At 48.6% G+C, this 27,914-nt stretch overlaps 1 protein-coding gene across 1 annotated transcript; it reads left to right on the forward strand.

The window, feature by feature from the left end:
• On the forward strand, window positions 1–27,902 carry LOC143180291 (lachesin). Its single transcript, XM_076379918.1, has 9 exons — window positions 1–88; window positions 3,166–3,293; window positions 15,348–15,445; window positions 23,530–23,776; window positions 24,861–25,034; window positions 26,396–26,524; window positions 26,709–26,844; window positions 27,069–27,226; window positions 27,550–27,902. Exons 2-9 carry the CDS (start codon window positions 3,167–3,169, stop codon window positions 27,873–27,875), a joined length of 1,395 nt encoding a protein of 464 aa, XP_076236033.1. The 5' UTR covers window positions 1–88; window position 3,166; the 3' UTR covers window positions 27,876–27,902.
• The last annotated feature ends 12 nt before the right edge of the window (window positions 27,903–27,914 follow it).

Genomic DNA, 27,914 nt, shown 5'->3' on the forward strand with positions numbered 1-27,914 from the left:
TGTGCCGACACGGGGAAAAAAGGAAATACTGTACACGTATGAAGCGGCGCGTTCACTCGCGAGTATAATGCTACACTTTTTCCACGAGGTAATAGTCCACGATAGGAACTTTGGGGGAGGGCAACCGCTGCTCAAATTACAGGGGAATTTTTCGAGATTCGATCTCGCGGTTGCGATCGAAACCAGAGGCAGAAGCACAGATTGCGCGTGTCGATCGATTTCCAGCGATCGTAGATCACTACTGTGCCACGCGACTGTCCGACACGGCAGAATCCTCCCAAAGGATTCAATACAATTCGCGTGACGGCCGTTCCGTGAACATGTACCATTACTATCGGTGATTTTCCGTCGGGACAATACATCAGCGCGATATTTTCGAACGGAATTCCCTGCCGAATTCGAAGTGAATTATAAGGATCGTAGGGTACGCGGGAATGGGTTCCCAGGCTCCCAGAGCGGCGCGGGTGTCGATCGATTTTGCGATGACAATTTGAAAATCGGACGAACGGTAATCCTCGCTGGCAAATTCAATTTTCGATATTTACGGAAACGTCGCGTCCCAGTGGATCCTGGAATTGACGAAAATTGATCTGGCTGTTCCGTGCTCGTGACTTTTTCAAGATCGAGGGACGCTCGCGTACGACGACGCGATTCTTTACCGAACGAGCAAAAAGGGACACCGGCTGGAATAACGAGAGATGGATATTCGTATATGACGCGTTTTTACCGCCCCGGTCACCCTAGACGATCACAGCTAATGGCTTTGCCGGTGACTTTGATAAATCCATCCCTCGAAGGAGATTCATTATGCCGCGATCTCGGATGCGTATGAATTTTAATATTGTTCGAGGATCCGCGACCGACGGAAACTTCGCACGGTTAAATATTTACCCTAAATTCTGCGTTTCTCTGCGAACAAGATTAATCGATTCGAGAGGGGGGGTAGGTCCCGCGTGAAGGACGATAGCAACAATATCGAAACAAAGCGGGGCCGTTTGTCTTCGATGGAAGTACGGTCTGGCGAATGTTAATTCGAAGAAAGTGCGTCCGTTCCAAGGGGCGAGTTACGTTTAATCGGACAATCGTAATCCCCTGGTGTAACGTTTGTAGTCGTCAGGCTGAAGGCGGCCAACGTGTTTCGCAAAAACGGATACTGGCTTTCAAGAGAGCATCCCAGATAATTAATCTATTCCTCCGGAGTATAGCCGCGTATTTGCATAGCTACGCGTATGCAAATGATATACGCTTCTTCCTCCTGTCGAGTCCCAAAATTATTCTTCGGATTATGAAAGAGGGAGAGGCGAAACGATTTAGATAACGGGCGCGATCGTCCGTATAAATCTCCCCTGAAAGCATATAATCGCGTGCTCTTAGGAACGACAAGCGCAAGAGGATTCCCGCGGAGAGGCTGGGAAAGAACAGACAATTAGCAGAGGAGGAAATTAAATATAACGCGATACACGAAAAGATACATACCCATGAAAACAAGGGGGAAACTTGTGGAATATTGTCTAAGACCTGAGATTATCGTTTTGCAATTCGAGTCGGTCATTATATAACGAACGATCGATTTCGCGGTGATCGATTGAGAGGGGAGCATTTCCTTCCGACAATATACGGTCTCCCCTTCGATACTGTAATTAACGACTGACGCGATTCTTGATCCCAAGGAAGCTCGCGAAAATTACGAGTTTGCATTTTCCTTGATTGTTCGACGGTTTCTCGGGAAACGGTATCAGTCGTTAAAATTCCTTGGCTCGGTGGAATTTAAGCCGCGCTTAAAGCCGTTTCAGCGTAACGAGGACAAAACGAGAAATTCCAATTTTTCGGGATTACTAAATCATCGAGGACGGACGTTCCCACGAAGCTGCGCGGAAGTCGCGGCCTGACCCCCTTGAATCGAGATCAACTTATTTCCAGTACAATACCGGCCGAGCCATTAAGCTCTTTCTTTTTCATATTCTCCGCGCTTGTAAAAGACACTTCCGACTGCCGCCGCTTCGTCGACGGGCCTTTTAAATCGGTTATAACGTTTGCACGATTTTTCCTTTCTGAAGAGACAATGTTTGCAGGCAAACAGTTCATCACGGTAAACACGCGGAAAAGGGTCGGAAATGGAATTTCGCTCCGAAAAGTGAAATCTCTCTCGCCCCGGATCCTCCTATTACGAATCTGTCCGAAGAACCTCTCGGATGGAGGTGAAAAGCGGATTTCCTCGTGTCGCGTTCTGCCACTGAACGGACTTGGATTGACTAATCGGGATCCAGCGTGTGGGGTATTAAAGGGTCGCGAGTAAATGACGCGAATACGCGTGGAATCGTTTCTCGTTAAAAGAGATCCCTTCTCAAGGATTTTTAAATACCTTCGTCCGATTTTCCAGCACGCGTTAGAGACCTTGGAACTCTATTTCTCCTTTTGGGAATACCCCAGCATTTCGCCGAAGGATTCGACTCGCAGGAACCATCGATCACGCGTCGCGTCGGCGAGATAAGACAAAGAGCCTATAATCCGACATCGGCTCGAAGGAAAGAAAAAGGTTGGAGCCTTTGGGAGGTTCTGCGAGCACGTTTAAAGTAGAAGCAAACAAGACATATTCGGTGGTGGGGGTTTCGTGGACGCGCGTTGAAACACATGGGACAAAGAAGGAGAGACTTTTCATTTAGTCCTGTCGTAAATAAGAAGGAGCAGTTGTTCCGCGTTATACACGTACATACCTATACATCTACAGGCTCGCAGGTTGGGCGTCGCTAAATTCGCCGCGCCGCGCCGACTGAAATCTCTGCTCCTAAATGGCCAGGATAGTTATTTACGAGATGGTGTAAAAGATAATTGTCCTGCGTTTCCTTGGACAGCGCGAGGAGGTTGTCGAAGGATGTACGAGCAAAGTCCCGACCTCGTCTTCCGACCCTTCCCCCCTCTTGTGCCGTGCACGTTACGTGAAATTGCGCAAAGTTCGAGCAGCCGCTTATACGTCGCTTGACAAATGTATCGATTGAGAAAAAGGCGAGAAGGAAGGAGATGATAAAAAGCGGCCGGCCGGCGCGGGGAAGAAAGAAACAACCAGAAAAAGGAGATCGGTCGAGGGAAAGGGGTCGAGGCAGTGGAAAGGAAAGAGAGAAAGCGAGTCATTATTATTGTTCAGGTTTCTTTTTCTTTCACTTCCAGAATGAGGGTGGCACGGCTATTACTGTGCTACGTACTTCTCGAAGACTACAGTACCAATCTCGGCGGGGCTGCAATTACCAGCGACGCCGGACGCCAGAACGCCTTTGCGACGAATCGCACGCTACCAGGTACTCACATTTCAGCGAACATATTCGTCCACGGTATCTCGACACGTATTGTTTCCCGCCCTCGAATGCGTGCGACACGTCGACCGCGAACCGAATCTGACAGCTCGCGAGTTAATATCGCAAGACACGGCACGCTTCGAGTCAGATATTTTTTTACATCGCGAGCTGGAAACCTAGACGCGTTAACTGCGAGCCGAGTCGGACCGATCCTCTTTTCTCGGATCGATCGAGGACCAGTCGACCTGATTAAGCTCGAGAACATCCTCGGGAGCGTTCAAAATTTTTTTCAACTCGTTTTCCCTCAAAATGAACTGTCAGGATTAATCTTTTGGCGCATTCAGCGGATCGAAGCGAATTACAAGTTGTACGGTTGACAAGAATGAACACAACTGCGCGTTAAAGCGATCCCGCGATTCTGGCTCGCGTGTGCGTCGATGATAAGTAACTACGAGTAAATTCCCAAAGCCGACTCTGCCCACTGGTCACGCTGTACTACCACAAAGCTAGTCATTTCCGTGACGCCTCTCTGATCCATCCGGCCGCGTTTTCCTCTACTTTGCCTTTATTTTCACTCTTCCCCCACCCCTCCGCCCTTTTTATTGGCAACGAAAAAGGCGACAGTGCCGCTTGATCTCGACCAAGTGCGTCAAAGGGTTTAATCATCGCGGCGACTTCGCGTGGACAGCGCTCGTTTGAGTTGCCCGACCTCGATTTCATCGTGTCGTGTTTGCCTTCGTTTCACAGCTAGACCGCGGCGATCGGCTTTTCGGGGTATCGATACAATTCAACGATTCAACGAATTTCGAAGATATAGTACCGGGAAGTGGTTAACTTTCTAGAGCAAAGAATTATTTCGATAGTGTTGCTAGATTCAAACACGTCTGATTCGACGAGCTATATGGTGGCAGCAATTTGATCAGAGATGATCGTACAACAGATTGTAGGTCGTGAGAGATCGCTCTCCTCACGAACAGAACTTTTCTCGTAATTCTATTGGAAATGCCTCGTTCGTCCCATCGATGATTTTTAATTACGTGCAACAACCCATTTCGCTTGCTCTTGAACTTCCAGCATCCAACGACGCGCGAGACGCCTTACGTTTAATTTAAAGTTTCCCCAGGCTTTAATGACGTTGCGTTGTGTTTAAGATAGAAGTTTGATTAGCAAAAGTGTCTTCAGTATTCGAAGCTCCGAGAGGAATCCTCCTGCGACCTAATTTTATTTCGAATCTTATTGCTAACAGCAAGAGACATTGGTGTCCCGCGTGTCGCGGTCCATCCTTTGTCTTTCGACCACTTGGAAGGTATATAACGTGACGTTCGCTTGATTGCTCATTAAGGAGAGGTTACAGGCCAACGGTACGAGATCAGATAACGGGCAACCACAGTGGTTAGCGATTGCACATAGTCAGAGTGGAAGCGGGTACCCCGTCTTACTCGAGAGTTGCGCGCCAGTACACAGGCATAATGTCCTTCGAGAGGCGATAAGTTGGCCGACCTATGCCACTGACTACAGATAACGAAATAACGGGGAGGACTGAGATGATCGACGAAGTTAGAATTGCTGGACAAATAGAAAATTAATTGTACCTATCTGTAAAAGAAAAGAATAACAGGATAAATTCGTATACGACATGGACAACTATAAATCAAAGTTCCTGGCGTGAAATTAATTCTGGAATATGCATACTCGAAATTTATACCTCGACAGGAACTGTCTACAACGAGAAGACTACTCGATGAGTATGTGTAAAGTTCGACGAACTGTCCCAAACAATCTGTCAAAAAGATTGTAAAAGGCTGACGTAATGATCGAGTCTCTTTTCAAAATAACCAACAAGTAATAGCTGTACTGGGTACCGTGACGTGCGATGCGTTCGATCCAGCCACGTGTGAAATCATTGAAAATCATAGGAAGCAGGGCAAGTTCGTGAAAGGATCTCGCGGGGTAAGAAGCGGCGAAGAGCGAGGAGGCAAGAGAAATTGTGAAAGACGAGGGCGAATGCCCTGAAGTTGAAGTGGCTCCACTCGGCTCGCCCCAGCTCCCCGAACTCTCCTCGGACTTGCTGGGAACCCAGTGCTCCCACTGCTCCCAGAGCTCCCGGAACTCCTTGGGCCCGACTCGGTTACTTCACCAAGTTTTTCCTTTGAGGATGAAAGATATTAATTAAACTGTCACAGACACGGTATCAGGGAGCCCCTAACTTTATTTCGCCACTTACAAGTTTACCACTTAAGCGGTCCGCGCGCGTGCGCGACAGCTCGCCACCGATCTTATCCTGGCTTGGTTATGAATGCGAAGTGACCCCTCGAGACTGCCGTGCAACGCGTGACTAACGCGCTCATTTCCCTGACACAGGCCAGTCACTGTGATTCTTGGATACGTCCCACTTCGACTCGAGGACAATGAATTTCTCTGCTGGAGAATCACCGAAACTTTGGAATTGTCGGTCAAGACCGACCCCCACTGTTACGCAATCTCTATTCCAAAGCCTGGAAAGTCTCGTTCTACCGAGAAAACGACTCCAAGTTCTAGAAGAAGGTGGAAAGTAGACAACTCGAAGACCTGCGCAACTTTGCTCCTCTATGGTAGAAGTGTCCACCGAAAATCGAGTTCTGTTCCTATAGAAGAGGCGCATTGCTCGTTTTCAGAAGATCAACCCTATCCCCGATAAACTCGTGATAAATGAATCGTTGGAAAGCGCAAACTTTGAAAGTTACTCGTTCCACGCTCAGCACCGCCGGTTGGCGTAAATAGGAAAGTTGTTTCGAAAAATATTCTGCCGACTCATCGAGGCGACATTTATTATCGACATATGGTTTCGAGCTGTGTGATTCACGATGCAGTTGAATACAGTTTCTATGATTCATCCCAGCAAAGCATTCCTTACACTGTGATACTTGCCTCGTGAAAACTGCGGGAGAACGACGAGCGACGAGACCAGATCACCTCGAATTATTTTAACTCTTATTCGATCATCGAAGAAGCAAAGAGATTCGAAATAATTCCAAGTAATTTCAAACCTATCGCGTGCCTCGAAACATATCCCAAGATAAGTAGGGGATACTTTAATCTCCATTCAGGCCGGTGGTGAATAGAGATGCAGAAGAATAGGTACTCGAATAGTCGAATTGTAGTGGCTCGATGCTATTTCGGCTCGCTCGGAACTCACAATCAAACCATCAAAGTATCGAGATCGCGGGCTGCCTCGCATACCTAGCGACGCTAATAACGCAGGCATCCACGAACGCGCAGATTAGGCCAACGCGGGGGAGGAGTGGGAAGGCGTTATCGCGGGTAGAAGCGCGTCGGAAGACGTCGAGGTTGACGTTAATTACCAGGGAGTAATGCAGACGTACGTGACCACGCGTGTACAGCATACGCGGCGAAACGCGATACGTGTGGGGCTCGCTCCAAGGAAAGGATTGTTTCAGCCAGAGTTCCGAAGCTCACGTACCCACTTGTAATCACCTTACGCCTTAAGGACACGCGCCACTGCGGCCATACGTGTGTCGAGACGTATTAAAGGACGAACGAGGCGTGAGCGGAATCGCGAGATGCGTAACATGCCGCGCGAAGCGGAAGCAAGCGTACACTGTTCACGTCCCGCTAGCAGCTCGGTTTAACGCGCGCACTTTCGCTCCCCGAGTCGCTTGGTCAAACTTTTAAACGCAATTTCGTGTTCCGTGCTCGCACGTTCCCCCGTTTTGCCTGATTTTCCTCGGCGCAGTACGTCGGTCGCTGATGAAACAGTTTTGAAAGTTGTTGGTCCAGCGAGATCGAGAGATTCTCGGGTCAGAGACGTAACGAGCGCGTACTAGGTTTCTTTTGTATCAAGAGGCGAAAGAAAGTTCCTTTTGCTAACTCCACCTTTGCGCTCGCTAATTGCAAATTGCAAAAGAACCCCACTCAGCAGCGTTATTTTTTTAAGGGCAAGGGAAGCCCGGAAAACTTGGAAGCGATTTACCGTGGGGAATACACAGATATTAGATTTTCGCATGAACGCACCAAACGACGCCGGTTCCCTCTCGTTCTCCCGCAGTTTTCGTTCTGTTCGAAATGATTTGGCGGGTTGGGACGCGCTAATATTTCCCTGCCTCCGATCTCCGGAGAAGCTAATCCCGATTTCAATCTGCTGAAGCTGGCTCGCGTCGGGACAACAGCCAGCCTCTCTAAAGGAAAGCATTTAGTTGCAAATTCCCCGGGCCGACTTTAATAAACTTTTTTCCCTTCGCATAAGGAGACCCGCTAGCTGCGACGTATTAAGGAAACGGGGAGCGTGAGAAGAATAGTGAACGCCAAACGTGTTACACGAGTGCACACTTCCCTTATGTTCCACGCGCACGTGAGGAAGCTTGAGGCGCATGTATAAAGTTCTCCTAAAATATTTTAAGAATAAGTCTAACGTCGCACCTTTATGCGCTCCGAGCAAGACAATTTTACCCATGGTACTCCATAACTCTGTTACGCTACACGTGTAAACTGGATATTCGGTAAACAAGGCTTTCGAAAAGCTACTTTCGAGTTCCTCCGGATTGCAAATGAATCAGATAATAAGGGAAGCACAGAGTTATCTAAGTAGCAAAAAACTTGGAGGAAGCTGCTGCTGCTGCAGGAGAGTGCATCCGTGTTCTCTTAGTTACGCAGTTAGGGAAAGTCCGTGTTCCGCATGTGCGATCTTACTAATTTCCGAGATCGAAGCCCGTCCCCCACGAGGTGAGCTGCTTGGTGACGCTTCCGGAGTGGGCGGGTCGAGTCCCCGGGACAGGGCGCGAATTCGATTAATTAAAGTTCGAATTCGCGCCGCTTCGTGGAAATGGAATTATCGTGGCATAGTAGGTGGCTGCGACTCCGCTCCGCACCATCGGCGTTTCTACGCGGGGGGGTCGAATGTAGGTTTCAGCTCGCTCTGTCTCTCTGCTCTTCGGCTGGCCGCGACGCTCAGAGGGAGAGAGGGACAGCTGGGTGCCGCGCCGCGCCGCGCCGCGCCACGCCGCGCCGCGCCACGCCGCGCCACGCCGCGCCGCGCGGTGTAACAGCTTGCGACTTTGAGCGCGACGGAGCGGCAGAAGCAGAGAGGACGAGGAGGAGACCGAAGGGAAAGGAGAGAGGTTATATATTTACGGTGCTCCGTCGCGGAGAAAAGTTTCGGCAGGGATTCGAGCCGTGAGAATTTAAAGTCCCAGGAATCTGGGCAAGGGCGACAGACTTTTCCTTCGACTTGGAGCACCGCATCGATAATCCTCTTTGGTATCGTCCCGCTCAGTCCGCGGAGAATGCGCGGAACCGTGAGGCCAGCCATTTACCGCGACGCGGAAACGGCCCTTGAGGATTAATCAAATATTTAGCAGGGACGGTGGGAGAGTCCAGCGTCGGTTTTGTTCCGACGACTTTAGCGGCTTTTATCTTCGCGACGAACGCATCCCAGATGCTGCTCTCTTGGATTATCATCTTCGTCGACGTTATCGACGAGCCTGCCCAGAAAGTGCTTGCGTCCCAATATCTCTGGAACTGGAGAAATCGAAGGGCAATTTGTCCAGCTAGATCTGCGCGGCGCGAAAGTAACGATTTCATTGTGGGTCCAGGTGGCTTCTGGATACGAGAGGCATTTTTCCCTTACGGTGTGGATAAGGCTTCCCGAATATCGGCCATCAATAACGGGGAAAACGAGAACTATTTGATTCACGGGATCAGTAAATATGGTAACAATGAAGGCTATTCTGGTAACCGTTGTTCATTCGTTCACGCTCTCGATACACAAGCTTTAATTAAATTTACAGAAGTAAGACTGCAACGCCGCAGCAACCAAGCAAGAGCACTTTTCCCGAATAAACTGTCCGATATAAAAGTTTAAGAAGCTCTTGTCGTTTACGCCCCGTACATTTTCACCGACAAAAACTCGGAACACAACTCTGCAGAGGAGTTTCGGAAATTGCTTTACAAACGGCAACAGTCGTTTAACAAAAAAGTAACGAAACGAACGATTATACATTTGCTAGAAAGGAAGCGTTATCGTAAAAATATCTCCTTTATTTCTATTCTCGGGACGTCTAGTAATAATACATAAAGGTCGTCGGAAGTGGCAACGAGAGGACTCTGCCTCTTTTAACGAAATTAGTTTCCCCGTAAAAATACGGACGATGCTTTACGATATTTCGCAAAGCGAGAAACGACATCGTTTCAACGTAACGTCGTTAGAATAACGCGACCCGTACACGATTCTCTCGCAAAATACGAGTGCTATTTGTTCCGTAATATTCGCCTCGATTCATGGCAAACTCCAGCGTGATGGGTTTTGAGAGTCGCTGAAAACGTATGTATTACTGCCACAAAAACTGGTAATGACGATAGATATTTCGTGGATACGAAACTGTAAATTAACTCGTTGGAATAGACGTGAGCTCCTCACTCCCTCGAACTCGAGAGTTATTTTAGTAAGCGGCTTTGCTTTCGGCCGCTGCGATTCCTACAAACTGCGGAGCAGAGTTCCTTGCGCTACGGAACCGATATAATGGCCATTATATTGCGTCGATGGTCGCGATCGATGTTCACCGAATGATTTAAATTCGTCCGAATTTCACTTGGTCCAGAGCGTCGGGTGAACTGGTGCGTGTAACCCACGGTCGACTGTTCCCAGCGCGAAAAGTAGAAATTAAATGAAACGTTAGACCGCAGAAATTACGACCGCCGCTACGAAACGCGCAAAAAGTACGCAAAATAAATTTACGGAGGCAAACAGAGTGGCCCGGGGACACGCGAAATCTGAAATTAACATCGATATCAAAAGTGAAACTAATTTCCGGGTTCTTTGAAATTTTCTTTACTCTCTGTCGCGGTTGCTTTCGCGTATATTCCGGGCGAAACGCGTCTGACTATCTGTCGGGAAAACTAAAATAACGGAACGCGAGTCGACGAGTAAATACCGAGGCTCCCGATTACCGGATTCGCGCAGACCAGAGAGATATCTTAATTAGGCGAACCCCTTACCGTTTTAATTGACAATTCGCTGGTTTATGTTCCAATTCACTTGCAATTCATTCAAGTTTTTTCACCAGCCGTGTATCTCCGACACCGAGTCTTTGGGGGATGCCTCGAAGAACGGTTGAAAGCAGAATAAAAAGAGAACGCGTGTCATACAAGTTGTACCTTCTTTTTCGCTTCACGACAAAGACAGCTACGACGATAAAAATCTTTTTGCGTCTGCATAATATCATAATAACTATGTAAATCAGGCCGGCGCGTACCAGCCCACAAACACAATCGGGCATTCGTATGCTAAATTCCCATTCCCGTTTTCCCACCCCTGTCCCGCCATTTCACTTTGCTAGGTTCTATGTATATGTATACACGTATATAGTTATGTACCCGGTTACCTAACTCCGATAACGAGTTCAGTTCTTGAAAAAGAGACCATCCGCCACCTACTTTTCGAGCATTATCCATGCTAGTTACACCAACGCCTAACAAATCTTCCACGGCAAAACGCGTTCCAGGACGAGTGATACTCGCGTGCCAACCTACTCATTTTCACCTTCTGGCGAATCCGCGCGAATCCTGCCACAACGCTACACCAACCAATTCGAAATCTGACAAAATCCGGTAAAGTCTGTTGAAAGCAAATGCCCTGGCAAATACACGCTTTGTTTGTTCACCAGTTTTTCAATCGTGGCCCCCAATCCGAAGTATTTTATGTGCACCGTTTGACAAATGCAACGCGATTTTTTAGGACAGATCGAAATGCCGATCACGCAACGATTGCGTTGCTTATTACCGAATGCCAAGAGGAACCTTACGCCTTTAATGAATTTCATAAGCATCGTAGAAGCGTCGCGTCGCAACGCCTGAGCACCGAGTCGAACGAGACTTTAAACGGTGCTTGCAGATGGTGCTCGCTCCTCCTTTCGCGAAACCAATGCCACAGTTATTAATTGTAATGATTATATAATTGCACCTTGCGTACTCGGTGTTGCGTTAGTAGCTTCCATAATTCGTTGCTCCTTGTTGACCCATTTCACACAGTGAATCATACTTTTCGCGAATATTAATCGCGCATCAAATATTATCTATCCGACAGCACGCTGGATTTACATTGTATTGCAGCGAATGTTATTAAATCGATTGAATCGTAAGTTAAAGCGCGATAAAAGTCCTCATTGGGAATGCAAGCGATTTACCCAAATCATGCGCGATTAATTAAAACGAACGTCCGTGTACGGCAGACTGATTTTCCAGGATCGTAATTCGTAATTTTTTACTCGAGCAAACTACATTAACCGTAGTCGGTACTTTCGTAACTTCTCGTTCTTCCTCTTTCCCGACGTAACTTTCGTCTCGTTCCGCAAATATTAATATCGTTCCCTTAATAAATGAACTGAATCAGCCGGCAGGGAGTCTTCGTTTTGTCCTCTAATAGGAGAGAGGGCCCCTGTCAGGCTACTGACACGGTAATTCTCAGATTTGCTCGTCAAATATGCCGGAGGATTTAATAAATGCAGCATCTCGGTGAAGTTTCGCGATGAAACTTAAATATCCCTGGAAACGTGGGAGACGAGGCCAGTGAAGTGCAGGAAGGGATCGGGAACGTGCCCCGGAATTTTCGCATCTGCCCTTGACTTTTTTTTCAAGTTAACCAAATTCGTTTGGCTAAAAATGTGCTGAGTGTTCCCCGAAAAAGGGAACGAAGAAACGTTTGCTCTTTCGAAGCCCGCGAACTTGCTTTCCCTTTAAAGTCAACCTTCCTTCTGTGCACTCTCCTTATCTCCAAAGTTTGCTGTTCTATCGTAATAACACGGAACTTTGTTAAACTCTCGTTTGAGGAAAATCTCAGTAGCCATGGCTCTTCGCCGTTAATAGTCGATCCCAGCTATCCTTGCTAAGTTAACGTGGAACACAGAGAGCTACAGTTTTCAAGACATAGATCGTAGGAAGGCAAACGGGATATTGGCCGAACGTTTTGCCAGGATTTCTCCTCGATACCCCATTGCAACAGATTGGCGAGCACGAGCGTCTCTTCGAATCCGAAGTCAGTTCGAAGTCGTATGCAGGAAAGAGAGGACACTCGAGATGGCACTCGTAAAAGAACTCGCGTTTGAAAGCGATGAAATTTTCGCTACACGCCGATACCGTGGCGAAAGTTGGCCGATCGGGGCGGAATGTACGCAAACGGCGCGCATAAAGCAGTTTCCTTCCGTACGGGAGAAAAATGCGAAAGAGTTCCTCATATTTTCGTTTCGCAGCTACCGGCTATTTTTCAGGCTGTCTTTCCACCGGGAAACGATTACAGTGTATCTTTCGAGGGAAGTGGCGGCCAGGCGCGAAATAAGAGAGTAATTTGTCGAACGTACAGCCTGCGAAACGTATCGCTGCTTCCTGATATGTATTTTTATGAAACGTGCGCGTCGAAGGAGAGAACGTGCGGGAGCATCTGCGCGGCCCCACGATTCTTTATTCACGCTACCGATGCGAGGACATCCCCCCCTCCCACGGATAAAAGCATTTTTCGTTTTAGTCGCGTCCTCGCGATATGACTACCTCCGCCGATTGCCTCACGCTCCCTCTGCGATTTCCGAAAAATACGTCGAACGATATTTTATCCTGTCGCTCGCGACGCACCCCAAACCCGCTCCGTGCCTGGTCAGACCTGGCCGGACCCTGGACCTTCCCATTCCACTTGAAGGCTCGTCTTCTATTTCCGTACTCCGTTGCGCCCGCTCCAAGTATCACGGAAAAATTTCCAAATTTACGACGAACACCACCACACCGCCAGTAATATTATTGCGGAACGAATATCCGACCTCTCGATATCTCGTTTCCATTCTTCCTTTATTTACGAATATCCGCGCATCGATCCCACACCGCTCGGCCGGAAGGCTACACCCGGACTACAAAAAATATGAAAATGCAGGAGCGCGCACGCTCCCGTATGTTAAATCTAAAATCGAGCGAGTGACCCGCTTCGTTTCTGCACTCGGTTCATTCCGCTGAGTTTATGCTAACGCGACACGGCGACGCTGCTCGTAAGCTCTTGATCGTCTTGAATGAGTCGATTGTACTGGCGAAACGCAGGTTGGAAAAATATTACCTACCGTGCGACATCTCCTTAACGCTCGGGATCGTAAAGTTCGAGGTTCGAAAGGGTATACTACGATCCCATAGAATTCCTGTGTCTCTCTGCTTCTAATTGTTGTTATCCGAGGAGAAGAAATCTAGTTGGCGTGCAGTCGATCGTTCGGTTGTGGCTACTTGGCACTAGAGTAAATAGGAGATGCCACGGTAACCTGTACAGCGACGGAGATTGAATTATTTTTCTCTCGGAATAATTTTGCCATAAAATAAAAGCGGCGGCGGGGATGTAGGCGCACCCACGTCTCCGACGCCGGGGGAAACGAAACGATCCGAAAGCTCCCCTCGCTCTGCTCTATTCCGTTTCCTACGGTCCCTGCTCGTTCCCCGGTTTCTCTCCTCTCCTCTCCTCTCCTTTTTCCTCTCCATGCTTCGCCCCGTCGTTCAATGTTCACCGTTCGCGGCATGGGCACTCAGCTTCGCACTGCCTCCACTATTTTCCTCCGCGTTTCCTTTATATTGCATCCGAGATAGGGCCGCGAGGACGACGCTGCGAGCTGAAAATTCCTTCCCTCTCCTGTTTCTGTCAGTGAATATCTTATCATAATAGTGGCGGTGCTGTTCTCTCTGGTCCACCAGGCCCAAACTCTGCTCTATCCTCCGCCCCAGCTTCCCCACTTTTCCCTGTGATTTCCCTCCTTGTCGACTAACAAATCCTCCAGAAACTCTCGACGTTCTCTCGAGCTTCCATAAGCAGTTGCGACTCGGTATCTTCGAGTATCGCCATTCGCAGACACAGCTGCAGCCCCGCGTTTTTCCGTTCGATGCACACGGTGCACGGGACGGCCGCGATGCATCGTTTCGATGCAATGCCGCGTCACATCGTCCACTGTTCCCCGCTGACGTTACTCCCAAACTATGACTCGGTAGATGCCCGATATCATGGCGCGCCATGTGGCCATCGCTCGATAGGGCCGACTTCATTTTCACTCGGCCGTTCGCTTCATCTAACCGATCGTTCTTGCTTCACGAGACCATGTCGAAGATTACCTTTTTCCTCGCCTTTTCTCTCCAGGAATATTCAAACTTTTTCGGGTCGCTTCGCGCGAAACTTTCCTGAAACGAAGCTGCGCGCGAAACTACGCAGACACTTTCGAATTCGTACAATTGCCTTGACTAAGCCCTCGTTATTGTATATCAAGTCAGTTGGTAAAACTGTTTTCTCCGATCTCTTTTTTTCCTTTCGCCCGTAGAAAAGTTCCTTTCCTTCCTCCGTTTCAGTTTCTTTCGAACCTGTCTTCTCCCTTCTCCTCCTCCCGCTGCCATTGATATCTATCCGAGGACTATTTACGAAAAGGATCCTCTGTCAGGATGTCCCAAGGGATCGGCTTAGCATAATGCGCGTCGCTCGCGACGTCCTTGGCTATTAGCCAATGACAGTGCATCTGCCGAGAGGAAATTGAAACTATGCTTCACTTGCGATCCTTCGATAATATACGCAGCAGCAACAAGCTGTTAATCGCTGTCATTGCGCCGTCACGTACGCTTTAACGAGGGCAACGAATCATGGCTATCGAATCTGCACCCGCTGTAAGCGATGTGAAATATTTTTCAGGCTACACGCAAAATACGCGGCCGCTCCGCACATGTTGCTGCTCCCTCACGATTTTCCCATGCCACGTTCATAAATCTGCGATCCCGATGGTAAATACCTCCGATTTAAATTCAAACGGAGCCTGATCTCTAACGTCCAAGCCGGGACGACGCGCGCTCGATATTCGATAGCGGAGTTTTCAGCAGTAATCGCGAGCTCGTCGAGCTACCCCGGGCTACCGATCACGAAATCAACCACGGTCTCGTGAACAACCAAAGAAACCGGGGCTCCTCCGTTTGTTATGGCCCGCTCTTTGGGGCGTGTTCATGAAAAGCTCTCGACTATTCGCGAGCATTCACCGATCAACTCGCACTCACCGAAACTCCACGTTTTTGCAGATTTTCCGAGCTTTACGGCCCCGATCGGTAATGTGACCGCAGCCATCGGAAAAGAAGCCATTCTACCGTGCACGATCCGGAAACTAGGAAACTACAAGGTAAGGGATTTAAATGTACCGCGGGAATGAAGGGTGGGTCGAGGCGGCGGTGGAACGTTAATTAGCCGGCGTACGAATCTACGTGTAAACGGGTTTACGGGCTCGCAGGTTCAGGAGTTCACGGGTCACGGGCCGATAACGGGATCCGAGATTTCGGTAATCTCTCGGAAATAAATGAGTCACGTGGATGTTTGTGGCAGACGTCAGTGTCTCGCGTCTTTTTCTTACCCCTCTCTGAGCCTCTGCTCCAAGCTTCGCCCTTCCTTTTCCCTGTTCTTTCGTCTCGAGTAACTTTCCAACAATTCCCCGTCCAAAGGGCCATCGTATTCATTCACCAGGTGGAAATAAACTGAAACTTTGTCCGTTCGTCGAGGAGTCGTCGGACACGGGAAAGCTTCTCGGAACTTCTCGACAGGAACACAATTCATTAAGCCCTGTGCTAGCTAACGAGATGAAATTAAACGCTATCCCGCCACGAGTGATTAACTCTTTGCATGGCCAACAAAATTCGACCGTGTATCTATTTACTGACTCATCCTTCTCGATTGCGAACGAATTAACCTGCCCTTTGTGTCCCATCGATCTTCTCGCACCAAGGATTACCCTGATATTGACTGTTGCGACTCATCCTTTCCGCTTCTCTTCGCTTTTCTTGCTCGAACGGTACACTGCTGCCTTTCCTAAGGAATATTTGGATTCTTGTGCTTGGGGAGCCAGAGCCCGTTGGAAAAAAAGCGCTGAAGCAAAGTTTCCGGCACTTCGACAGCGGCGGCCGGTGGTTTCCGCTTTTTGCGTGGTAACAACGCAAAACCCTCGAGAAAATTTCCAAAGTTTATTTACCCCTGGCGCGGCGCGAAGTTTACCGACAAAAAACCAGTGGAAATGGTTAAAACGACGCTACAAGGATAGAATTTAATAACGACCTCTTCGAATGGGAAGCAACGTGAGAATATTAAGCGGATTTATGACGTAAAATACATGCATGGCGCGAATCATCGGGTAGAGGGGAGAAAAAAATGACCGCGGGCAGAGTAGGGAAACCGAGTATTTCGCTTACAAATTCCTGATTGATAAATTCCGATTCCGCTGGTCGCCTCGAGGCAGTCGTCTAGCAAACGGAAAATAAGACACCGTTGCTCGCTGGCTCGCAGGCACCCCAGGCTATTAATCGGCCTCAAAGTTTCAACCGTTTACATCGACGAAATGAAAAATAACGGAAAACACCGGGGGCAGGCTGACTTGAAAACACCAGATCGATTTCCGTGATAACTTCGCTAACGTAATTCGCGTCGAGTGGCCTTACGCAAATGTCTGCTAGTGGCGTGGCCAAATATTTGTATTCGCAGGATATCGAACTTGGTCCTGAACTAACCCCTTTACGATCCACCCCGCCTAATTCTGTTCACGATGAGCGTGCAAACAATCCTCTAATTAGATATTAAAGCCGTGCCACGAGCGAATTTTTCCCCTCGGTAGCTTATAATTTTGACGCGCGACCAAACGCGTTGAAATGCATTTATAGCGGCGGACAGGTTATTTCGCGAAGCTGTTATTCTATACTGTTTTTCACGGAACGCATTTAACCGTGTCTGTGGCTTGAATACGCGGCTCGCACACCGACGCGTCTTCCACACGCGCAGCTGAATAATATTCGATAACCGCAGATTTGTATTCACGCGAATCCATTCTGCGAAACTACCCTCCTGGAACAGCAGCCGCGTAGCTCTTCGACGAAACGACCCTGTGCTATTTGGCCCTTAACCCGTTTCGCGGCTACGGTCACGATGCCGATGCGAAATAACACCGATTCCATCCCCGATCTGACTTATTTACCCCTACGCTCGTCTTTCGTCTTTAACCATCAACATCGCACTTCTAAATGAGAAATACGCGGTCCAGTCGGCACGCGTCTCGATAAAAAAACTTCATTCACAGCCTCGCGATATTGGCGACTGTATAAATGGGATTGCAGATCGATGGGTGCATTCGCTTCGAGAGAAAACACCTCTATGGCAAACGAGGCCAGCGATGCCGCGGCTAAGCTTGCTTTTATTAAACCTTGCGTAACTTTTTTATAGGTTCAGAATTCTTTTGTTTAACTTCCATTCCGTGGACCTGCTGACCACCCTTTGTTTGCGTATCAAATTCGTCTACACCGTCAGCGGCGCGAGACGGAATAATTAGATAAGTTTTGTCAATTGTTTCGTTTTGCTCGAACTCTGTGTACGCAGTGGCTTTATTTCTGCAAAATACGCGAAACAAGACAATACATATGTTGATGTTGGATGAGAAAAGAGAGCCAAGTATGAAGAGAATCAAGGCGATTTAATACGACTAGTTATGTTTGATTCTTCTGAACTTCTTCAAATCCTGAATATTTTTCTTCTGCTGACCGATTATCGAGCGACTCTCCCTAGAAATGTATTCGTTCCACACGAACGCGTTATCCCATTTTTCACGCACGCATTAGCCCACGAGGTTTCTTCCGGGGAACTTTCCTTCCGGTGCATAGCTGCTTTCTGATCGTGGAACTCGTCCCAGTTCCCTTGGAGCAAACGGATGAACCTGCTGGACGAAGGTGGAATCTTCTGCAACGATCTCTTCATCCTACTCAACTCGGCGAGATAGTTGCTCCGCGAAAATTCAATTCGTGGAAACGCTCGCAAGTTCGCTCGCGCCACGCATTCTCGTCGATCAAAACTTTACCAGGCATCGCGCCTTCTCCTTCCTAACGCGTCTCGCGTCGCATGAGATTCCTTTGATCCATTGTTGTGCTAACATGCGCGAATTTAAAGCGTCTCTATTTTCCCCGAAACTCTTTCCTTTCTGCTCTACCTCTCGGCGCACAGCTTCCTTCTCCAAAATCGCCGTTAACCGTTCATGAATACATAACAGAAATTCGCCGTGGGCTACGCTTCAGAAAATTCTGGGAAAATTTTCCAAGCAGTTCCAGTCAAGGGAGGAAAAACTCGGAGCGCAGAAAATCAACCTGTTAAACGATCTGAATCGATTCAAGACGGTGGACAAATGAAATCGACGCATTTATTGTCGAGAGTGATGCAATTTGTACTCCTTTTTAATTTGCCTGTTTTCTCGACGAGTGGACAAAGGAGAAAGCGGAGGAAGCGTTCTGGCCGAGAGAGAAATTTCATATTTCTGTTTCGCAGCGCACGTAAAAATTGCTGGAAAGAAACGGCTAGAGTCGAGAAAGCCTCGAGAGTTCTAGACATTCAGCTACTTCGCCTATTTACTTTGCTAGTTCTTCCAGTGTTTTCTTATCGCTGTTGTACTCGTCCCCCTGGCCGATCTTTCTAAAGCCTCGGTTCGTCTAGAAGAAAAGGGAGTCTCGACGAATCCAGAAGGGAGCTTTTAGTATACGCGGCACCTTCTCGAGCAAGTAGAACCAGGCAAATCGGCGAGGCTCAACGCCAAATCTTTCCTCCTTTCTCCTTTTATTTCTCTCTCTTTATTTCAGCATCTTGAGAGGTTGGTTGAATAAAAAATAAAGAGGTACGATCCCTCTGAAGATCGAGACTCTGTCGCGAGGATACTGATCGTCTAACGCAGCCGCTGGCACATCATTGCCGAACGGTTCGTTGCAGAGTACAACTTCAAAGCGCTTCTTCGGCAGATACTCCGTGCTGGAAAGAGCGTTTGGCGGAAGTAGAATATTTATGGCTTCTGAAACTCCATCGGACATGTTTGGACAGAGTTTCTCGTCTTGCGAAATCATTAAGACTCGATGCTTTTCTTTGCGCCAGCAGGCAAATATTCTGCAGCGTCCAGCACGAAACGTACGAATGAGTTCTTAGATACACAAGCCTTTGGGAATCGCTAATAGGTGATCACGCTCGAATTCAGACGTAATGTCTTGTTTGTTTGATTTTTCCAAGGCGATTGATAAACTTTCTCAAAGGAAACGACTTTCATCGTTCCAAAACGAGAGTGGAGAGACGAGCAACAAGAGATGCACAACGACAGTCATAAAAGATAGATGACTAGCAGGAAGTCCGTCACGCGGGGAGCGATTTGCGTCGTCCTCGTGGAAATTCATCTTTCCAGCTAATGACTGGAGTTTCGGAGAAGCTTCAGGAAACGACGCTCGCTCGATCATAAGGTATTCCTGAAAGCGTCACCTTGCGAAAGGTGTATCGAAAATAAGCTGGCATGTAAAGCGGCATCTCCCGGCTTACTCGAATAAAACCCCGGGGTTCGAGATAAGGAGACGTTAATGACGCACCATCACAAACGGATAACGATCAATCTTTTCGAGATCGACGCGAGATTCGTGAAGGTAATATAATGAATTGCTGTACGAAAAACCGCGAGAGGAATCCTGCAACTCGGTGTATGGAGTTGCTCGGAAGACGATTCTACCAGAAGTTTAATCGCCGTCCGTCGACTCGTCGTCCTTTTACACGAATTGAGCTTTTATGCCATGAAAGGAACATAAGGACGACCAACTTGGTTCCGCTTCATTCACGGATAACATGAAACTTTCCCTTCCATAACTCTGTCCCCGGGGAAGAGTTCCAGGTCGGAGTAGATTCGTCTTTGTCGCGTCGTTCCGTTCCCCTTGTACCCATCAGATTTTCGATCCCGATCGATTTAACCCTTTCACCGTAGAATAGCTTCACGTGGGAGGAGGCGAAGGAACATGTGTCCCGAAAGCTGAGAAAGTGGAATAGTCGGTAGGAGCGATCCCAGTCGTTTCGACGGAACAAAATGCGAAACATTTTCCATCGTCGATCAGTTTCTCTGATTAATTGCGAGTTCGGTAGAACACTAGAAGTCGCGCTCGATTTGCTCGGATCGCGTTATCTTTCCGTCACGTCAACGGCGATCGGCCGCCTCTCGTTTATCCGACCCTTTCGTATGGATTCACTTATACCTTACCATCGAGGCAGTTCCGCTGCTGATTAACGCCGGAGTCTCGTCGTCGACGGCACGACTTTGGCAACTCCGTCTCGCCCCCTCCCTCGAGCATCCCATCGAGCATCCCATCAAGCATCGATGAACCGGAGTATTTTCGGGTATGGAGTCGCTGCCAGGCTGATCGAGGGTGTGGGAATCAGAATAGAGAGTACAGCGGGCTGATGTTGAGAGAGCGCCGTGGGGGTGGACCAGCGCGGGGATCGAAGGGAGGGGGCGATGGAGATGGAGGAGGAGAAAGGGTGGGCGAGGGCGGGAGAAGAGTCGACGGGTGCGAGTTGGCCGGAGTGGTGTTTCCCTGGGGTAAGCATGAGCATATACTTGCCCGGGGCTTATTCAGACAAATCGGTGATTGCTGCGGAGGCGAGCGAAAGGGTAGCTCGCCACTACCACCACCAACACCGGTGCCACACCATTACCACCGCCACCGCCGCTACCACTACTACCGACCGCGGCGCACGGTACCCTGCTGGAGTAACGAAGACCGGGATTTTAGCCTGAAATCCACGATGGAAGCGAAAAGAGAACGAGAAAGATGGACGGATATAGATAAAGGGGGAACACGGGGGGAAGGGAGATCAAGTTTTGGGAGAGGAGGGAGGGGGGCAAGAGACAGACGGGGACGAAGCGAGATCGTCGAGGTTAGAGCGAAGAAGCATGGGATGGAAGGAGAGCGAAGAATGATTGTTTCCATGATTACAATGGAACGGAAGAGGAAGAGGGATGGAGGCTGGGCCAGGGAAAGGGTATGGGGAGCAATCTCTTAGCGCTAACGTAGATTCGTGGCCCAGGATCTCTCGAAATATTACACTGGAGGGGTACCGTATCCACCAGGGAATTTCGTAACTCCCCGAATAATGTGTGTCAGCCGTCGAACCTGTTTCCGGATTTTGTCCAGAAATCTCGCGGTTCGTTTCCACCCGTAAGAAAGGAAAGGTGCACCACCCTCGATGCGATATGCGAGCTCGCAAGCAGCCCGTGTAACAGCCGCGGCTGCTGGGGAATGCTTGCAGCGAGGGAAAAGCTTTTCGCAGAAACGGACGTGGCAGAGTGTCGGCGAAATTTCGGACGAGCCCGCGTTTCCCTCTGGACTTCCTAATTCCCTGAGTTCCCTGTCGGAAAGCGTCGAGGAGAGAGCTTTCATAGGACAACCCCGTTGAGAACACGCTCAGATTCTAGATTATCGTAGGGAGCCGAAAATTATGCAAAATAGAGGAATCGCGGGTATCCGATTGAGATCGAGCAACTTTTCATCCGATAAGGAGTTCGTTCCAGCGGGATGGCCGAACATTATCCTGGAATACGATCGAACGAATCGTTATCTTTGTCGTCAAGATAACGACCCTGCAGGCGACGTAATAGTTTCCGCTCTCGTCCTGCACGGGACAAACTGTTGTTCCCTCCGTGACAAAGTACTTAAGGCATTATCGATTGCCCTCCGAGGACAGAAGAATTCAAACCCGACCGAACCCCCCTTTTTTTTCCATCCAACGCCACTTATCTCCTTCTCGCCTGAACCGGTCAAAAGCACAGAGGTGTCTTATTCTCGTCCATGGATTATCTTCTAACAGACTTTCTGCCATTTAAGGCGACTATCTCCGAAAAAGAACTCCACGAAAGCGTCCTAGGTAACCTAATTAGGTTCGCAATTAACGCGAACTCCGCGAATGGATCGATCCGCGGTTCCTCACTTGCCTACGTGGACCGGTTTAAAACCGGATTTTCCTCCCAGAATCCTGATCTCGTTGCGATACGAAAGAACGAAAGAACGAAAGAGGGATCCCAACTTTCGTAGATTTTCTTCGACGCTGAACATGAGAACTCGTTTCCGAGAATCCCATAGTCTCGATCTTGAAACAGGTATCAAGACACGATCAAGATCGTGCGGTATAGTACGACCCATCGCATACGGGCTTACAGGTGGACATACGGGATGTACGCGACAGTCGCTTCGGATTAATTACCAAGTGCAGCGTTATAGATAACACGTAGGAGATGCGGGAATGGGTGACGAGGCAAAGGGACGCGGTACACGACGTTAAATTGAACCTTTCGTCAGGTCAATTCCTGCGGTGCTATTCTCGCACGGGATCAGGCTTGACTGAGAGCAATTACCGATGGTGGTGGCCCGCTCGCACACGTAGGTACTTCGGTCTACATAAACACACGACAAGACACAAAGGTGGTACACGCGACACAATATCGACTGAGGCTGTCCTCTATTCTACGCTCCGATCGCCACCCCCATCCTCTAGATTCCTGATAGAAGGTGTCATCTTCTCTTTATCTCGACACGGGCCTCGAGAGGTACCAGCTCTCCCCATACACGATCACCTTTCAGGCAGAGTATATCGAATACAAATATTTTCTATGAGAATCCAGTTTAACACCATACCTGTGCGACTGTGTATTTCTTCGACACGCCGTGAATTCTCGTGTCAAAAGGAATTGAAATGTTCTTTACCATATTTGCAATTTTGCTACCTTTCAGGAGACGCGAACGAGTGACACTCGAAAGTCACATTTTTACGATTGAAACAAAAGTCGCGTACAGTGTACATGAATCTACATTGACACATTGCAGACGAGGTCTTTAAATAATTTAAATGCCTGTTTCTGGGGATTTATAGCCTTTTAACCTACTTTATGCACTGTATACTTTAATAATGCTAGAGAGAGAAGCGTATAATGCGTGGAAACAAAAGACGTATTAAAAACGCAAAGTTGCGTCGCCCGACTTCCACGATTACATCGTTCCGACGCAAGTTTGCGTCAACACAGATTCATTATCTTCGAAATGACCTTCCAAACGCTTCCACGAGGTTGTAATGGGGGTTCTACTCGTTTTTGTTGCGTTTGCACTTGCACAGGAGTGGAGTGTCAGGGCGCGTAGCGTAGACACCTAGACAGGTTACGCAACACTATGTAGGGAAGCGCGCGAGGTACATATTAACAGCATTAGGTCACGCTGAGTAAATAAATAGTGGGTTTGCACGAAGGTAACCTGGGAGGGGGCGAAAAGTAGCGGAGAGTCGGTAGAAGATAAGAGAGAGCATGGAAGCGGCGAGTATAAATGGTCGGGGGTGAGGGAAATGGGCTTCGGGGAGCGTTCGATTTTCATAAAAACCCCGGGCTTTTGTTCGGTGTCTCAGGTGGCATGGCTCCGGATGGAGGATTGGGCGATATTGGCGATGGATCAACGAACAGTGACCCACTCGGACCGGTTCTTCGTCACGCTGGAGAACGCGAAAGTAAAGAATCAGAGCCTGTCGAGGGAGGAGGAGGAGGCCACTTTGCGACTGCATATTCGCCAGCTTCGGGAAGCTGACCGAGGCTGTTACATGTGCCAAGTGAACACGAACCCCATGTTGAGCCAGCTGGGATGCGTGGATGTCCTAGGTATGCCTAATTGCGCGTCAGACCACATTCCTACGGGCTAGGTTGCGTTCGGTGTTTGCGGTCGGTCGTAGAGACGTCACGCACGCACGCACCGGTTTCGATTAGCCTGCCTCGAGAAGGGATGGAAAATATGCGCGCCTCGCCGACGATAGAATACGTTTGAATGGGCCCAGCCCGGGCAGACCGTAACGTAACGTTGCTCGCTTGCCTTCTATTCGTTCCACCCTCTACCCCTTCTGCCTCCCGCCTACAGCCACTGCCTCTGTATTACATACGCGCGTATATTACCCTGCTTCTATGTGGCCCCAGTGTAGGTGCACGCGCGTACCCGCGATCCCTGTGTATCGTGTGCATGCGTGGACACCAGGGGAGAAAGAGAATTCATCGAGAGTGCGCGTATGCCTGCCTGGGCATTCAACTCGAAAGAGCGATCGGCCCGAATGGAATGAAATTCCTTTGTGGGCAAACATAGGAAAGGTTCCGTTTCCTTCCATTCTTCCCTCATTTTTTTTCAATGTACCAAAGCCCAACCTCAGCCTCCCCCTTGCACTCTATTTCGGCCCTGCGCGGAGAATATTTGTCCAAGTTGAACGCGTGTAATTGAAATAGCCTCGGTGCTACTTCAAAAGAAACGAGATTTCATCGTGAAAATGTTCCTTCTCAGCGGCACGAGGGTGGATGGTATTTAATTTTCCTCGCCGAGGGTATTTTAACCTGATTTCATCCCAGTCAGATGTAGGGACAGCCGAGTCAGGCTGGATAATTTCCATGCCAGCTCTAGAGCCGCCCGCTAAATCATACCCGATCTTTATGGCGTCCGTAATTTCAGGACGCGCCACCCCGGAAATTCCTAGACGCGTTCTGTGTAAATACGCGTGCCGCGGCGCTGTAAGCGCGTGTTTCGAAACTTCAACTTGAAATTGAATTTGAAAGTTCTGGCGAGGACGCGAAACGAATTTCGAGTCGGCACTCCGCTTCAATTTGTGCTTGACTTTCTTACGCGGCAAAGTCGTGCATAGCCCGCCATTGAATCGTTCTAATAATCGACGTCCGCCGCGACACGGATCGGACGATCTTCTTTCAGTTCCGCCAGATATACTCAGCTATGGCACTTCGAAGGGTGAGGTTTCCGTTTTGGAGGGTGAGAATGCCACTCTCTCGTGCAACGCCTCTGGAAGGCCGCCACCTCGTGTGCTCTGGCGACGCGAGAAAAGTGGTTTCATACTTATGAGAGGTCTTCACGATCCGCTGATATCAGGTAAGATATTACGCTTTTATCTCGCCTCGAGAACTCTCGCGTCCGTCGTGGTCGGTGACAAATAACCTTCGATTCTCTCTCCTTTTATTAATTCGTCCCTCCTCGGAACGTCGCCCAAGCCCTCCTCAAATATCGCTCCTCGAGTGTCCCTTGTCCTTTCATACATACGCTTCACCACCTATACCCTTCTCTAATATTTTTTCCCCGTCGCCGAAAGCTCCGGAAACAATTTTCTCAAAACGTCTTCGCGAGACGAGGGATGGGCTTCGAGAATGAACGCAAGTAGAATACTTATAGCTTGGCTAAAACCGTTCTTGTTGTATCCTTACTCGAATAGTAATCAAAATTTCGAGGGAAGATTCACCGTGGTTTCGGTAGTTTCGAGAACTAATTATCCAAGGTGTCTGCGCGGGACGATTCACCATCACGAATCCGCTTAGCGGAACATGAAGACGTCGTAAATTCGTAGACCTACGTGATGCTGCCGATCGAAAGCAATTACGCCGGAACACGTCCCATCGAATAGGGATTAGTTTGTCCGAGATGACTTTCAATATCTTTCGGCCACGCGCAATCACATCGCGATTCACCGAGTATCATGCTGCTTGGCCGATTTCCGCGTTTCAGTTTCTCGAGGTGGCTGCCGATGAAAATCCTGCGACTCGCTGTTCCACGGTGAATGCATTTTTTCGGTTGAACGAGCGGCAAATCAGTTAATCGGGCGAAATATTAATGGAACGAATCCTCAGCCGGTATTGATAAATCGATACGTAATATTTTAAAGCACAGTCGGCGTTGCAACGAAAGTATCCGTCGACTGGCAGCCCGTGAGCTGTCAACGCAAACAATTCATCTCCCATTTTCGATGGATCTCATTAGGCGCGTGACACGTTTTATCGGAATCGCGAAACGGTGCGATGATTTATGTCGTGCGTTCAGCCGGTGATAATGTAATTCGTTGCGTTCCACTGATTTCGAAAGCGTCAGTGCGCATAACTAAACCATACCTACAACTAATACTCTAATCGGTGCAAGTGCACCACATTTATAAACTGTTTTTCGAAGATTCTCAGAATCCCCAATAGATGAGTGATCATTAAATTCGTAGTTGTTAGCGGTCTATGGACGAACGATTGCTCGTTTTACGATAGTTGTTCCTTCAATCGGTCCCGATAGTTATTCATGAGTCGCGTAAACGATTGGCGAAAATGAGATTTAGGGTTGTAGCGGAGGGCTTGTTGTTTTAACGCAAAGAACGTATTTCGCGTGTAATTTGGTATACACGGGAACGCTGGCGCAGGGCCAGCGATATGTATACGAGAGCTTTCAACGAGGTATTCATACGATGCACGATTTTATAGTGGACAGCCAGTCCGGCGAGAAACTGGAATTAACCAGGGTAGACAGGAGGCAAATGGGAGCTTATCTTTGCATAGCCAGGAACGAAGTGCCGCCGGCAGTCAGCAAGAGAGTCTATCTAAGGGTAAACTGTGAGTAGTTTCGGACGGTCCATTAATACTTCAACAAAACCATGAAACTTGAACGAGATTCCCTTGGTTCGGTAGATATCGGATCGCTATCGTTTATTGACAACTCTGTCTGTCCATTAACATTCTTCTGAAACTTTAATCCTCAAGCTTAAATGAAAAATGTATCAACCGTCGAAAATTGTAGTTCCACCCAGCGCGAAGGTTTCCAACGAAATACTGAGTTCTCCCTTAAATACGGACGTATCGCTGACGTGCTTGATCGAGGCTTACCCAAAGACGTTCAACTTGTGGAAGAGGAAGGGACAAGTTATCATGAATGGGTACGTATATATACGTAAATAGAAGAAACGATCTCACGATTGCTTCGAGTTGTTTGATCCATTGCAAAACGCTCGTCAAAGAATACACCGATAGACGGTAGCAAAGTCTACGGCCGTTTTTACTCGCGATTATCATGGACCGCGCACTATGTTCTCGCAGTAACGAAACGAAATCGATTCCATATATATTCCGGATACTAAATCTAAGCGATGTGTCATCGCAGTGGTAGATACGAGCTGAACGAGCGGGGACACCCGGACGAAGAATGGAAGACAACGATCGAGTTGAAGATAAGGCGGCTGGAGAAAACGGATTTAGGAGAGTACACGTGTTCAGCGACCTCAAGCATGGGGAAGGCCGAAGCTACCATTAGGGTGCACGGTAAGTCGACCTACTGTATAGCCGAGAAAGCGTCGTCTTTCGACGCACGACAACCCCTCCCCCTTCCATTTCGATTCCATAAAATTTCCACCCCAGCTGACACTTCGATATATCCGCGATTCTTTATTTATCGCGTCAACGTGCGCCTTTGCTACCCTCCAACCATCGAATAAGCAATTTTCTCTCAGCAGCATCCATCTTCGCGGAATCTAAGATTATAACGTTGAAGTCTTTTATACGGGGATCCTCCGTCGCCGTAATCGGAAGCGACGCGATTCTCTCGCGTGCTTTTGGTAAACAGTTCGTGGGAATTCTCTTTTCAGTGATCGAACAAGCAACGCCGCCCACACGGACTACGTCGGCAAACTGGAAGAAGAGCAAAGGGAAATCGAAATTTGCTCAAGTGACGACGATCAACCACATTTTCCACCAGATGAGCACACCAGCGATGCAGAAGAGCACGGCGAGGGTCGTTTACAATAAATACGCGACGTCGTCCACCACGGCGGATCCGCGGGCGCCGTTCATCAAAGACAAGAACGTCTTCAAGAACCGCGAGAGCCCTCAGCTAAGGAATTGCGCGGGCTCGGACGCCACTGTCACGCGGATGTACGCGTTGTGTTTGCTCTTTTTCCTGAGTCTGCGATAAACGTTCGAAATCGCGAGGCAGAGGGAGAGTGGGTAAAAG

Source organism: Calliopsis andreniformis, chromosome 6 (genome assembly GCF_051401765.1).
Source record: "Calliopsis andreniformis isolate RMS-2024a chromosome 6, iyCalAndr_principal, whole genome shotgun sequence".
NCBI classification, from domain to species: Eukaryota; Metazoa; Arthropoda; class Insecta; order Hymenoptera; family Andrenidae; genus Calliopsis; species Calliopsis andreniformis.

Bases quoted from the DNA above. Each gene is read 5' to 3' on its own strand.
- LOC143180291 (XM_076379918.1), top strand. From the start codon at position 3,167: ATGAGGGTGGCACGGCTATTACTGTGCTACGTACTTCTCGAAGACTAC. The intron at 23,777-24,860 runs GTATGCCTAATT...ATCTTCTTTCAG, and splicing joins GGGATGCGTGGATGTCCTAG to TTCCGCCAGATATACTCAGC. The intron at 26,525-26,708 runs GTGAGTAGTTTC...CGAAAATTGTAG, and splicing joins AGTCTATCTAAGGGTAAACT to TTCCACCCAGCGCGAAGGTT.